This window comes from Sus scrofa, chromosome 13 (genome assembly GCF_000003025.6).
Source record: "Sus scrofa isolate TJ Tabasco breed Duroc chromosome 13, Sscrofa11.1, whole genome shotgun sequence".
Classification (NCBI taxonomy): Eukaryota; Metazoa; Chordata; class Mammalia; order Artiodactyla; family Suidae; genus Sus; species Sus scrofa.
The window spans coordinates 19,584,528-19,597,596 of NC_010455.5; the positions used below are offsets into that span (position 1 = coordinate 19,584,528).

Genomic DNA, 13,069 nt, shown 5'->3' on the forward strand with positions numbered 1-13,069 from the left:
ATTGAATTTATATTCTCACAGAAACAATGTCTGGTCTTTAAGCCGCTAAGCCAAGTAACAGGAACTCCCAGATGCATTTATTTATAAGTAAGAGAAAATCCAATTTAAACAGGTTCAAACAGCAATGGGGATTGATAAGACCATGGACCTAGAACTCAGAGATAGGGTGGGCTTAGTTCTGGTTTGATTCAGTGTCTCAGTGATATCATCACTGACCCAGCTTCTTTCTAGCTCTCCTAACTTCTGGCATGTCAATTTCACCTGAAGTTTAACTCTCCATCAAGGTCATAAGCTGGTTGTCAAAAGCTTCAAATGTATGGTGGACATACCCATTCTTTTTTTTTTTTTTTTTTTTTTTTTTTAGGGCTGCAGGTGCTGCATATGGAAGTTCCCAGGCAGGGGTCGAACTGGAGCTGTAGGGGTCGAACTGGACCTGCAGCGGCTGGCCACAGCCACAGCCACAGCAATGCCACATCTGAGCTGCATCTGCGACCTACACCACAGCTCAAGGTAGGGTCGAATCTTTTAACCCACTGAGCAAGGCCAGGGATCGAACCTGAGTCCTCATGTATATTAGTCAGGTTTATTACCACTGAGCCACGAAGCAAACTCCTTCTTCCCACATACTTTAAATCATCTATAGATTGTTTATAATACTTGATACACTGGAAATGCTATGTAAATAGCTGTCAGCCACAGCAAATTCAAGCTTTGCTTTTCAGAACTTTCTGGAAATTTTTTCCAAATATTTTCTGCTATTGGTTGAATCCACAGATGGGGAATGTGCAGAGGTGGAGGGCTGACTGTACACTTCTAAAGAATAAATCTCACCTTCAGTACTTCTGACATTTTGGGCAGGATACGTTTTTGTTGTGTGGGATGGTTTTATGTATTGTAGGTAACATCCTTGGTCTCTACCCATTATATGCCAGTAGCAGCTTCCCATCCCCAAATTTTGACAATCAAAAGTGTCCCCAGTCATTGTTAAATGTTCCTTGGGGAGCAAAATTACCAGAATTTGAGAACTACTAGGTTTAGACAAATACCCTGGGGGAGAGTATGGTGGGTGAGTCCTCTCATACTCCAAGTTAAGGTGGGGTATCCTGACCCCACAAAGTACAAAATAGGTGAATGAACTCACTGCTACTGAGAGTTTTAGGTGAGATTCTTTTTTTTCTATGAAAGATGCTGCAGGTGACTGTTGAGTCATCATCTCCCAAAGACAAACATTACTTTTTATGGAGAATATAGTCTAACCACAAAGTGGAAAATATATACTTTCTCATCTGTCCTATAACTTGCAAGGCCACATCTCTCATAATGAGGTTATTATTACACATTATTTACAGCAGACTTAACCCACCTATTTTGCTTCCAAATGTATCCTCTTTGCATCATCCCTGAGTGATACTCCTTTTAATTCTCTTAGATACTCAAATATTTAGCTAAAAGATTTGAAATTGTTATTTATAAATTTAACCTTGCAGTGTCTTTTTTTGTGTGTGTGATGGTGGTTGCTGTGTTGATACATAGATATTTTAGGTTATCTGATACATAGATATTAAACCCTACAATTGTGGCTTAGTTATAATTTTTTTCTGGACAATTTTTTTCTTTAACATTATGAAATGTCTCTAATCATATTTAAATATTTTGGGATTGAATTGTCTGATATCAAGATAACCACCTCTGCATTCTTATTGTTTCCATTTGTTTGGTATCTCTGTCTATTTCTTTCTATTTGTCCTTTCTAAATCACCTTGTTTTATGTATATTGCTGGTAAGTGCAATGTTGGTGTGAGTTAGCTTTTGTTATATAACAAACTGTAACAAAACTTAGTGGGTTAAACAAGAATCATTTATTAAGCTCATGATTCTGTGGGCTGGTTGGGTATTTATGGTCTAGGCTGGCTTGGCTAAAACTCTGTTGGACTTGCTCATGTAACTGACATCAGCTGGGGGTTGGTTGGCAGCTGAATGATCTAAAATAGCTAATTCACCTGTCTGACAATTGGCTAGGACTAGGGGATGACTAGGCCATATGTCTTTCATAATCTGTCAGGCAAGACTTCACACAGAGAGGACACAGGTTTTAAGTGCAACAAGACAGGACAAGCCCTGATGGCTTAAGTGTCTGGTGCATCACAATTACTAATGCCTCATTGGCCAAAGAGATTTACATCAACAACCCATACTTAAGAGTGGAAAGACAGGATTCCCGCAATGGGATCAAAGGCCTCATGTGAGCACTGGGTCTTTGGTTTGATCCTTGGCCTGGCAGAGTGGGTTAAGGATCTGGTGTTTCACAGCTGCAGCAGCTGCAGCTTGGATCTGATCCCTGGCCCGGGGAACTCCATAGGCCATGGAGTGGCCAAAAAAAAAAAAAAAGGAGTTGAGAGACAGACTCCAATTGTTGATGGATGGAAAGAAAGGTCTACAATGCCACACTGCAAAGTCATATATGAAGAGAAGAATTTTTTAAAAAACAATCTTTCACACTTGGGTTTTCCCTTTTGATTTCAATATAAAAGTCTTTTTCTTTCAATTGTTGATTTATTACATTTATTACATGACTGATCTCAATTTGTCATATCATTCTGTGATATATTTATTGAGTGCATTGTCATTTTTTATTATGTTTCTGACTGTGGTCTGTTTGCTATTTTAAATTTTCTTTTGGTTTTAGGAATGATTATATTTTTGTTTCAATGGTTATCTTTATACTAACGTCTTTTTCTTAATTATTAGGTCCTCTCTTTCTTTTTTTGCCTTTTCTAGGGCCACACCCTTGGCATATGGCGGTTCCCAGGCTAGGGGTCGAATTGGAGCCATAGCCACTGGCCTACGCCAGAGCCACAGCAACAAGGGATCCGAGCCTCATCTGCGACCTACATACACCACAGCTCATGGCAATGCCGGATCCCCAACCCACTGAGCGAGGCCAGGGATTGAACCCGCAATCCCATGGTTATTAGTTGGGTTCATTAACCACTGAGCCACGACTGAACTCCCTAGGTCCTCTTTTTCTTTATTTCCTTCTATTTGATTTGTCAGCTTTAAATGACATTTGTTGATATCGTTTAGATAATATCTTTTGACTTCCATCTATCACTCATTTACCAATCAGGTCACTTTTTTTACTTTTCCTTTCTGATGTTTGCAATGTACTGTGAAATGGATCAAAATAAGTGATGGATGGACGGATAGAAGGATGATTTGATAGATGTGTGATAAAGACAGATATGTGTGATAGTAAAATGTTAGAATCTAAGTAAATGGGGATGTAGATGTCAACCGTAAAATTCTACACTGTTTGAAATTTTAAAAAATAAATATTGGGAAAAAGAACATAGGAGCCAGCCTAGAGGTGCTTCCATTAGTCAAACCTTGGACAAATAGAACATCAAAATAAATAATGATAACAGTAAATCATAGTCTAGTGAATGAAATAAAAATCATGAGACCATGCTGGTATAAACATATAAATTAGTAAATAAATAGAAAAAGAGAAACTCTTCCTTAAAAATAATGCCAACTAATAAATGATGGATAAGAAACTTACTATTTTACAACAATCATAGATATAATAGTGTCAGGTGAGATTCAGTAAAGGATGCTAAAACTAGTAAAAGAAAAAAAGTTTAGGGACTTCCCTTGTGGTGCAGTGAGTTAAGGATCTGGCGTTGTAACCACAGTGGTTCGGGTAACTTGTGGTGTGGGTTCGATCCCTGGCCCAACTTCCACATGCCTCAGGCATGGCCAAAAAAAAAGTTCAATGAGGAACTACACATTTATATAGTCTCCCAGGTATATCCCACTTTTTTCTTTTCTTTTCTTTTCTTTTTTTTTGTATTCTGGCCACACTTGTGGCATGTGGAAGTTCCTGGGCCAGACACTGAACCCACACCACAGAAGCGACCCTAGCCATAGCAGTGACAATGCCAGATCCTTAACACACTGAATCACCAGTGAACTCCCCCCACAAATTACGTCTTAATTACAAAAATAACACAGTAATTTTTCCAAGAAGAAACCTGATGGACACAACTTCGAACAATTAGTGTGTATCATGACTGTAGATGTTGTTACTTTATCAAGGGATGCACTATGATTTTATTTTCTTACTTGCTTAGTCTTTTGTTTTTCTTAGCATGTTACAGCCTTTCTTTTGTTCTTCTTTGTAATAATTCCTACTTTTTTTTCTAAAAGCTCCATCACGTTAGGTATTTTAACCCCTTTAATTCTTTTTTTCTTATGGACCTTCTTTCTGGCAGTCCTTCATCTTCCTGTTTTAAGCTGGGCTGGCTACTCTGTTGAACAGCTACCATTTAAGACTTAACTGCTTTCCTAGACCCCCTCCTATGAACCATCTTCTGAACTATTCTCTTTGAAGGGTGGAACCAAGATCTCTGTAAATATATGCAATAGATTGATGCACTGGTTTTGGAATCCTCTAGATTTAAATTTTGCTTGGCACATAGTGGAAATTGAAGATATATTTGCCTTTTTTTTTTTTTTTTTTGGCTGTGGCCATGGCATGTGGAAGTTTCTGGCCCAGGGATCAAACCTGAGCCATAGCAGTGACAACGCCAGATCCTTAACCACTAGGGAACTCCAAAGAGATACTTGCCAAATAACTCAGTATGACCATCTACAAGTTACTGATAATTTCCTTTGTATCCTGAGACTTAAAGGGTTTGATTTTTAATATATGATCATAAATACTAAATAAGATAAATGAGGGAGTTCCCGGTGTGGCGCAGTGGTTAGCGAATCCGACTAGGAACCATGAGGTTGCGGGTTCGATCCCTGCCCTTGCTCATCATGGTTAAGGATCCGGTTGCCATGAGCTGTGGTGTAGGTTGCAGATGCGCTCGATCCGCGTTGCGTGGCTCTGGCGTAGGCCGTGGCTACAGCTCCGATTCAACCCTAGCCTGGAACCTCCATATGCCTGGAGCCCAGGAAATGCAACAACAAAAAAAGACAAAAGACAAAAAATAAATAAATAAAAATAAATAAATAAGATAAATGAAATCATGGAGTTGCCGTCGTGGCTCAGTGGTTAATGAATCCGACTAGGAACCATGAGGTTGCGGGTTCAATCCCTGACCTTGCTCAGTGGGTTAAGGGTCCGGCGTTGCCGTGAGCTGTGGTGTAGGTCACAGACACAGCTTGCATCCTGCGTTGCTGTGGCTCTGGTGTAGGCCAGTGGCTACAGCTCCGATTCGACCCCTAGCCTGGGAACCTCCATATGCCACGGGAGTGGCCCAAGAAATGGCAAAAAAACAAAAAAATAAAATAAAATAAAATAAAAAAGCATAAATGAAATCATGTATGTTCTGTGTATAGGCATGCTTTTCTTACAAGGAAATTCAAGAGTGTTTAGTATGAGGAAATACCAGTAAGTATTTACTTATTGGTCCCTAAATCTGAAACAGAGAGCTAGAGTATGCTGGAGGGAACAGATTAAAGACACTTCATATAGCTCTAAAGGCAAATAACAGAAATCAGGGTGAGAGGGTTAGGGAGCTCCTCTTCAACTGTGGATACTACTTAAACAGATAAAGGATTTTAGTGAAAAGTAGGAGATGAATGCCCTCAGTGTCCAGACACGCATAAGATAATTTCCAGCTGTCCAATTTTTTTTTTTTTTTTTTTTTTTTTTGATTTTTGGCGTCAGGATATGGGTTCGCTAGTTAATCGAGCTGTAGCCCAGCCTCGCCAGCCCCGCGGGATCCGAGCCGCTCCACCTCACAGCACGCCTCCCAGCAAGCGGATGAAGATCATTTCCAGTCATTGTTCCCCAGAATTCTTTTTCTTTTTAAAAAAATTAATTTTTATTTTACATTGGAGTATAGTTGCTTTAGTTGTATTAATTTCTGCTATATAAAAAAATTTCTGCTTTACAGCAAAGTGATTCAGTTATATATATATGTATATCCATTCTTTTTCAGATTCTTTTCCCATATAGGTTATTACAGAATATTGCATAGAGTTCCCCATGCTATACAGTAGGTCCTTGTTGATCATCTGTTTTACTTAAAAAATTTTTTTATTTCTTGGGCATGCCTGCTGCATGTGGAAGTTCCTGGGCCAGGATCCTACCTGCACCATAGCAGTAACTCAAGCCACTGAAGTGACAACACCTGATCCTTAACCTTCTGGGGACTCCCTCTGTTTTATATATAGTAGTGTGAATCTGTTAATCACACACTAAATTATTTATTTTTTACTCTATAAAGCAATTCCTTCAATGCTGATATCTATTCCCAGAAGTTATCTCACACAAGTAAAACAACTATTGTCTAAGAGAGACACTGGTGGAAAAGGACAGTAGTTATTTAAATAGCTGTGAATGGTATTAGAGAACTGGCAGTTGATGAAGACATGGTCTTAAGTATAAAGAATGAGAATTGGCTTGCACAGGGAATAATTCTAAATAAAAGGCTTAAGAATTTCCTTATTTCTCTTTAAAAATTTAGAGGCCATATGGACAAAATTTACATACTCGTGTACAAAATACGTAATTTTCCCTTCTTGTAGTATTTATTTATTTATTTTAATTAAAAAAATTTTTTTGGCTGCCCCACAGTATGTGGAGTTCCTGGGCCTGGTATCAGATCCAGGCTGAAGTTTCAACCTAAGCTGTCAATGCAGCAACACTGGATCCTTAACCCACTGTGCCGGGCCACGGCAACTGAACCTGTGTCTCAGGCTCCCAAGATGCTGCCAATCCTGTTGTACCACAGCGGGAACTCCTGAATTTTTTAGTTTTTAAAAATTAAATATGCACAAGGGTGTCCTGTTGGCCTAGCAGTTAGGGATCCAGTGTTGTCACTGCTGTAGTGCCAGTTTAATCCCTGGACTGAGGACTTCCTCATGCCCCAAGCATAGCCAACAAAATTAAATATGCAAATAGTTCTCTATTACATGGTGCCAAAAACTCAGTGCCCTGCTCCACACCATTCTCCTCTTTCCATTCCATACACGTGCTGTGTCTCCAATTTCAGCAAGTCTATTTGAACACTTTTATTCCATGCTTCCTTCCCATTAGGTTTACCTTGAGAGTGTGGAGTAAGGAAGTGAGGACACCTTATTAACCTTTTGCCCTTCACTTTCTTTCTCTTGGACTCTTCCTCCTGGCACCCAAAAGGACTTTCTTACATTGCAGGACTTTCCTTATGCCAAATCCTTGTCCTATTTACACTCTCACTTATTGCAAAAACTCATTAGTCTTCCGGGCTGGCTTTTTTTTTTTTTGGCTGTGCCTGCAATATTTGGAAGTTACTGGGCTAGGGGTCAAATCCACACAGCAGTGAAAATACCAGATTCTTAATCTGCTGAGCTACCAGGGAACTCCTGGGCTTGGCTTTTATAAGCTTCTTTTCTTCTCAGCAAAGCTTGGCTCCTCCAAAGATCACAAGTGTTAACTTTCAGGCTATTGTCCCAACAGGCACTTGAAAAACTCTATTGTGAAACTGAAAGCTGTTTTCAGCAGGATTCTGTCCATCCAAAGAGGATTGTTTCCATCAGTTCTTGCATTGGGGGTAATGATGGGATTAGATGATTATCACGGAGGGAAAAAAAATCTATTGATTTAATATTCCCCCAAACAAGGACCTACTGTATAGCACAGGGAACTATACTCAATATTTGTAGAAACCTATAAGGGTAAAGATTCTGAAAAAGAATATATGACTTCTGCTGTGGTGCAGTAGGTTAAGGATCTGGTGTTGCCACAGCTGCAGCTTGGATTCGATTCCTAGCTGGAAACTTCCATATGCCATGGGTGCAGCCAAAAAAAAAAAAAAAAAAAAAAAAAAGAAAAAAGAAAAAGAAAAAATAACATATATCTGAATTTCTGTGCTCTATGCCTGAAACTAACACAATACCAAAAATCAAGTATACTTGGAGTTCCCGTGTGGCTCAGTGGTTAACGAATCCGACTAGGAACAATGAGGTTGTGGGTTTGATCCTGGCCTTGCTCAGTGGGTTAAGGATCTGGTGTTGCCATAAGCTGTGGTGTAGGTTGCAGACATTTTGGATCCCGAGTGGCTGTGGCTCTGATTCGACTCCTAGCCTGGGAACCTCCATATGCCACGGGAGTGGCCCAAGAAATGGCAAAAAGAAAAAAAAAAAGAGAGAGAAAAAATATAAATCAACTATACTTGAATTTAAAAAAAATAAAAACAATAAAACCAAATATTCCCCTGAGTGTTACACTGTGGATACACTCTCAGAACATATTTTATGGAGTTTCATTATATAGACAAATAATCAGTGTTACCATAAGCATATTTGGAAGCTGTGTAACGCATGTTGGAATGCTCACTAGAGCATAGAGAAGACCACCCTTCCAATCCCATTCCAGTTTGATGGAGCCAGGTGAGAAGTTCTAGCCAGTGAAAGCTAATGGGAGAGCTGAGACAGTGAAAAGCTGCTCCGTGGTGATGTCATAGATTCCTCTTCCCCCTTTGAGAGTGGAGTCTCACGGTGAGATGGCTGAGCTACAAAGATCAAACCAGTCTAAATAGTTCCTGAGTGGCAAAGTACATTAAGAAGGATCTGGCCTTATTGCAGCAGTGGCACAGGTTGCAACTTTGGTCCAGGTTTGACTCCTGGCTCCGGAACTACCACATGCTGCAGGTGTGGCCAAAACCAAAACCAAAACCCAAACAACAAACTAGTATGAACAGTAGTCAGCTTGGAAGTCAAGTAGTCTGCTTGGAAGTCAGCTACCCTGGACAGTTTATGAACAAGGAACAAATTATTATGCTAAGAGGCTGAGATTTATTTATTTATTTTTTTGCTTTTTAAGGCTGCACCTGTGGCACATGGAGGTTCCCAGACTGGGGATCAAATTGGAGCTGTAGCCGCCAGCCTACACCACAGCCACAGTAACATGGATCCTAGCCGTGTCTGCGACTTACACCATAGAGTTCATAGAAATGCCAGATCCTTAACCCACTGAGTGAGGCTAGGGATCAAACCCGCACCCTCATGGATACTAGTTGAGCTCATTACCGCTGAGCTGGTGCTGAGATTTTAAAATTATTATCAAAGCATGAGCTGGCTTACCCTTATATACCCTCTGCTGGTCACTGTCCTGTTTAATCAATGAGGCTACCTCTTATTGAGGGTAAGGTGTTATTTTGATAGTAGAAATCTAATCTTTTTCAAGAAGTGAAATTCATTTACTCGTGTAAAAATATTGAGTAAGTTGCCTACAAATGCCAGGGCTAGGAATGTAACAGTACACAAAACAAACACTATTTTTGTCCTTAAGGAGCTTATTTTCTTATAGGGAAATCAGAAAAAAATTAACTAACAAAACACTTACCAGATAGGATAAGTATTATGATGCAGATGGACAATGGCTGAGTTAGACATTAATGGGGGGGGGGATCTACTTTAGATAAGGTTTGATGGGGAGGAGATATTTCTTCCTAGATATGAAGAAGGGGTAAAGTATTCCAGGTCATATGAGGAAAGATCTTAGTGAGTCTGAGAAACTGAAAAAGACTAATGTGACTGGGCAGTAAAAAAATGAGAAACAAGCAGCAAAACATCAAGTTGGAGAGATATGCAGAGATAGCTCATGTTCCATCAGATAAGATCACCCTAATCTTCCTTTGATCACACAGTTAACCACATCTATGTTTATTTCCGTTTTCACTCCATCTGCCTCAGCAAATGACACATCCTCATCTTATGACAGTGAATCCCTCCCTGTGTACGCTCCTTGCTCTGGTTACCCTTTGCTCTCCACTTTTATTTATTTTTTTCTTTCCTCTTCTCCTTTCACATACTTGGTTTCTTTGGTTATTCTCAGCTCTTCTGAATCGTCATTCTGTCCTCAAAGGATCAGTCCTGTCAGCCAACCTATAAAATACTCAACTATCTTCTGTCTTAAATAACACATAATCTAATACTGTATTTCCTGACAGTTTCTGACCTTTTTCTATTTCTTTGTGTTCCTTCATGGTTCCAGAGACTTAAAATTAATTTGTATGCTGAATGTTGATTCCCAGACAAGGTATCTTCTTGGAGCTCTAATCTCATATACCCAACTGTCAATTTAATGTCTCTACTTGAATGCTTGGGTATAAACACTTTTCATACTCTGGCCCCATCAGTGGGTTATCCATCAGTATTTTTTTTTTTTTAAATATCAGTAAATAATTCCACTGACTGTTCAGAAGTTCAGGCCCTGGAGTTCCTGTCGTGGCTCAGTGGTTAATGAAGCTGACTGGCATCCATGAGGACTCAGGTTCGATCCCTGGCCTTGCTCAGTGGGTTAAGGATCCAGTGTTGCCATGAGATGTGGTATAAGTCACAGAGGCAGCTTGGACCCAGCGTTGCTGTGGCTGTGGCGTAGGCTGGTGGCTACATCTTGGACTGGACCCCTAGCATGGGAACCTCCATGTGCCACAGGTGTGCCCCCACCCCCCAAAAAAGACAAGACATTCAGGCCCCAAACCCAGATGCCTGGCTCACTAATACTAATGTCAGCTTTCATGATCCCTTGCCAGACCTTTTCTGGGGGGAGGGGGGTACGCCCACAGCATGTGGACATTCCCAGGCCAGGGATCAAATCCCAGCCACAGCAGTAACCTGAGCCACCACAGTGACAATACTGAGGCCTTAATTGCTAGGCCATCAGGGAACTCCTTGCCTGGACTTCAAGATTTGGCTTCCTGCTTCTAGCTTGCCTTCCTCTAATGCATTTTCTACATAGCACCCAGAGTTACTATTTTATTTTAACCTAGAACATTTTAACTAAAATAAGTTAAAAAATTAAAAAATTGTGGCAAAATAAACTTTCATGAGAGAAAGTAGCATATGCTATAAAAAGTTACACAAAAAATATAGGCAAAAATAAATAAAAGTATACATTTCCACTTCCAAAGATCACTTATAACTGCTAACATTTTAGGGTATAATCCTTCTAGACCTTTTTTTTTTTGTAGTACATAAGTACTTTTTTTTTTTTCTTTTTTTCTTTTCAGGGCTGCACATGTGGCCTATCAATGTCCCCAGGCTAGGTGTTGAATTGGAGCTGTAGCTGCCTGCTTATGCCACAGCCACAGCAAGGCCAGCCACATCTTTGACCTATACCACAACTCACAGCAATGCCGGATCTTTAATCCACTGAGGGAGCCCAGGGATTGAACTGCATCTTCATGGATACTAGTTGGATTCGTTTCTGCTGAGCCACAATGGGAACTCCCCATATGTGCATTCTGTAATCAAAACGAGATAGTGTAACATACATACAGTTTTGTGACTTGCTCTTTTCATTTAATGACCTCCATCTTTCCATGGCCATACATTTTCATCTCATATTCAGTCCATCTATATTCAGATTTCTTTAACTGTCCTGAAAATGCATTTTATACGTGGTCTGTTGAAATTAGAACTCAATCCAGACTCTATATCCCTCAAATTCCTTTTCAAAGGCTTTTTTCATAACTATAAATTGTTCAAGAGATGGGGCCAGTTATCCTGTGGAATGTTCCACCTTTTGGATTTATTTGGTTACTTTTTATGGTATCATTTGGCTTGCTCTTCTATTTTTTATATCTCTTATAAATTGTGTGTTAGATGCAAAGAATCAATAGATTCAAGTTAAACGTTTTTGCCTGGAATATATCATAGATGGTGACATTGTAAACTTCATACTATATCTCATCAGACTGATGCACAAGGTGGCTTTTAAAAAATGTAAATTGTATCATGTCACTGGTGCTTAAATGCCATTCATAACTTCCTTTTCATTTATTCTACAATACAAATTCTTTAACTTGGCCTACAAGGTTCTGAAAGATTTGATGCCTATATACTCTTCCAACTTCATTTCATCCATTCTCTACTTGCTTTTTATGTTTCTTCCACACTGTTTGCTAATACTCCCTAAACATGGGAAGTGCTTGTCTCCAGGGCCTTGGCCTCTTGCTCTGGGAGGCTCTCCCCTGCCAATACTCTCCTGGACACTTCTCCTTTCTCCTAATGTCAAGCATCTTCTCAAACTGTAGATTTTCTACAGGTCACCGTCTCTCATTATCTAATTATTATTATTGTTTAAACTAGGTTCTTTCGAGAACCTCATAACCCATATTCCAAGTATTCTGCTTTTTGTACCATGATACTTTTTTGGTCCACCTTAATATCTGTGTCCTTACCTGACAATAAGCTGCACAATGGCAAGGACCTTGCCTACTCGGTTCACTGTGCACGCAGTATTTGTATAGAGGAGCCCGGTGAACAAATTACCATAGGTCACAATATACCCTGAGGCTGCCAGGTCTTGATAGGTGGTCGAAAACTCGCGCAGGTGGCAGTAACAGGAATACATCCCTGGGAAGTTATTCTAGTAGAGAAACATTTATCTTCACTTGAGAGTGCTTTGCCCACCCGCCGAGGCAATACGCAGAAAGCAAAGAATTCCTCAAGAGGACGGAGCCACGACCTTACGGCTGAGCCTGGGTGCAACCGGGCCCAGGTGAGCTACGCCGTCGCGGGAACTCCCTCACGTGACCGCGGGCGTCGCGCCGAGTGCGCCTGCGCGGAAGCTCCCGGAAGTGGCTGGACCCAAAGCGCAGGCCGGGCGCACGTCCGTCAGCCAGTCCAGTCCGCCGGTGGGCCGGTCCGTCGTCCCGGTACTCCGCGCGCCTCGGCTCTTGTCGCCGTCCCGCGGTCTCTTCGGCCCTAAGGGCGGCCGAGGCGCTCGCCATGGCGACGTTCATTTCAGTACAGCAGAAAAAGACCTCGGAGGTGGACCTGGCCAAGCCGCTGGTGAAGTTCATCCAGCAGACGTACCCGAGCGGCGGGGAGGAGCAGGCCCAGTACTGCCGCGCGGCGGAGGAGCTCAGCAAACTGCGCCGCGCCGCGCTCGGCCGCCCGCTGGATAAACACGAGGGCGCGCTCGAGACGCTCCTGAGGTGGGCCTGGGGTCGGACGGGGGAGGCCGTCGGCGGCCTGCCACTCTCCTTGCTTCCTCTGCCCTCCCTGCCTCCCTCCTTTACACCCACTGCCCCGGGCCCGGCCCCAGCTTGCCTGGCCGCGTAGG

General features: G+C 41.3%; 1 protein-coding gene across 2 annotated transcripts in view; it reads left to right on the plus strand.

Annotated features, from left to right (window-relative positions):
• Positions 12,537–13,069, plus strand: part of PDCD6IP (programmed cell death 6 interacting protein) — a 66,984-nt gene continuing 66,451 nt past the window's right edge. Inside the window, exon 1 of one of the 2 annotated variants that reach the window (XM_021071622.1) lies at positions 12,537–12,941. In XM_021071622.1, the coding sequence (XP_020927281.1) occupies positions 12,733–12,941 (209 nt within the window). In that variant the 5' untranslated portion in view covers positions 12,537–12,732. The remainder of the gene's footprint in view (positions 12,942–13,069) is intronic. The other variant, XM_021071621.1, reaches the window with a different exon arrangement.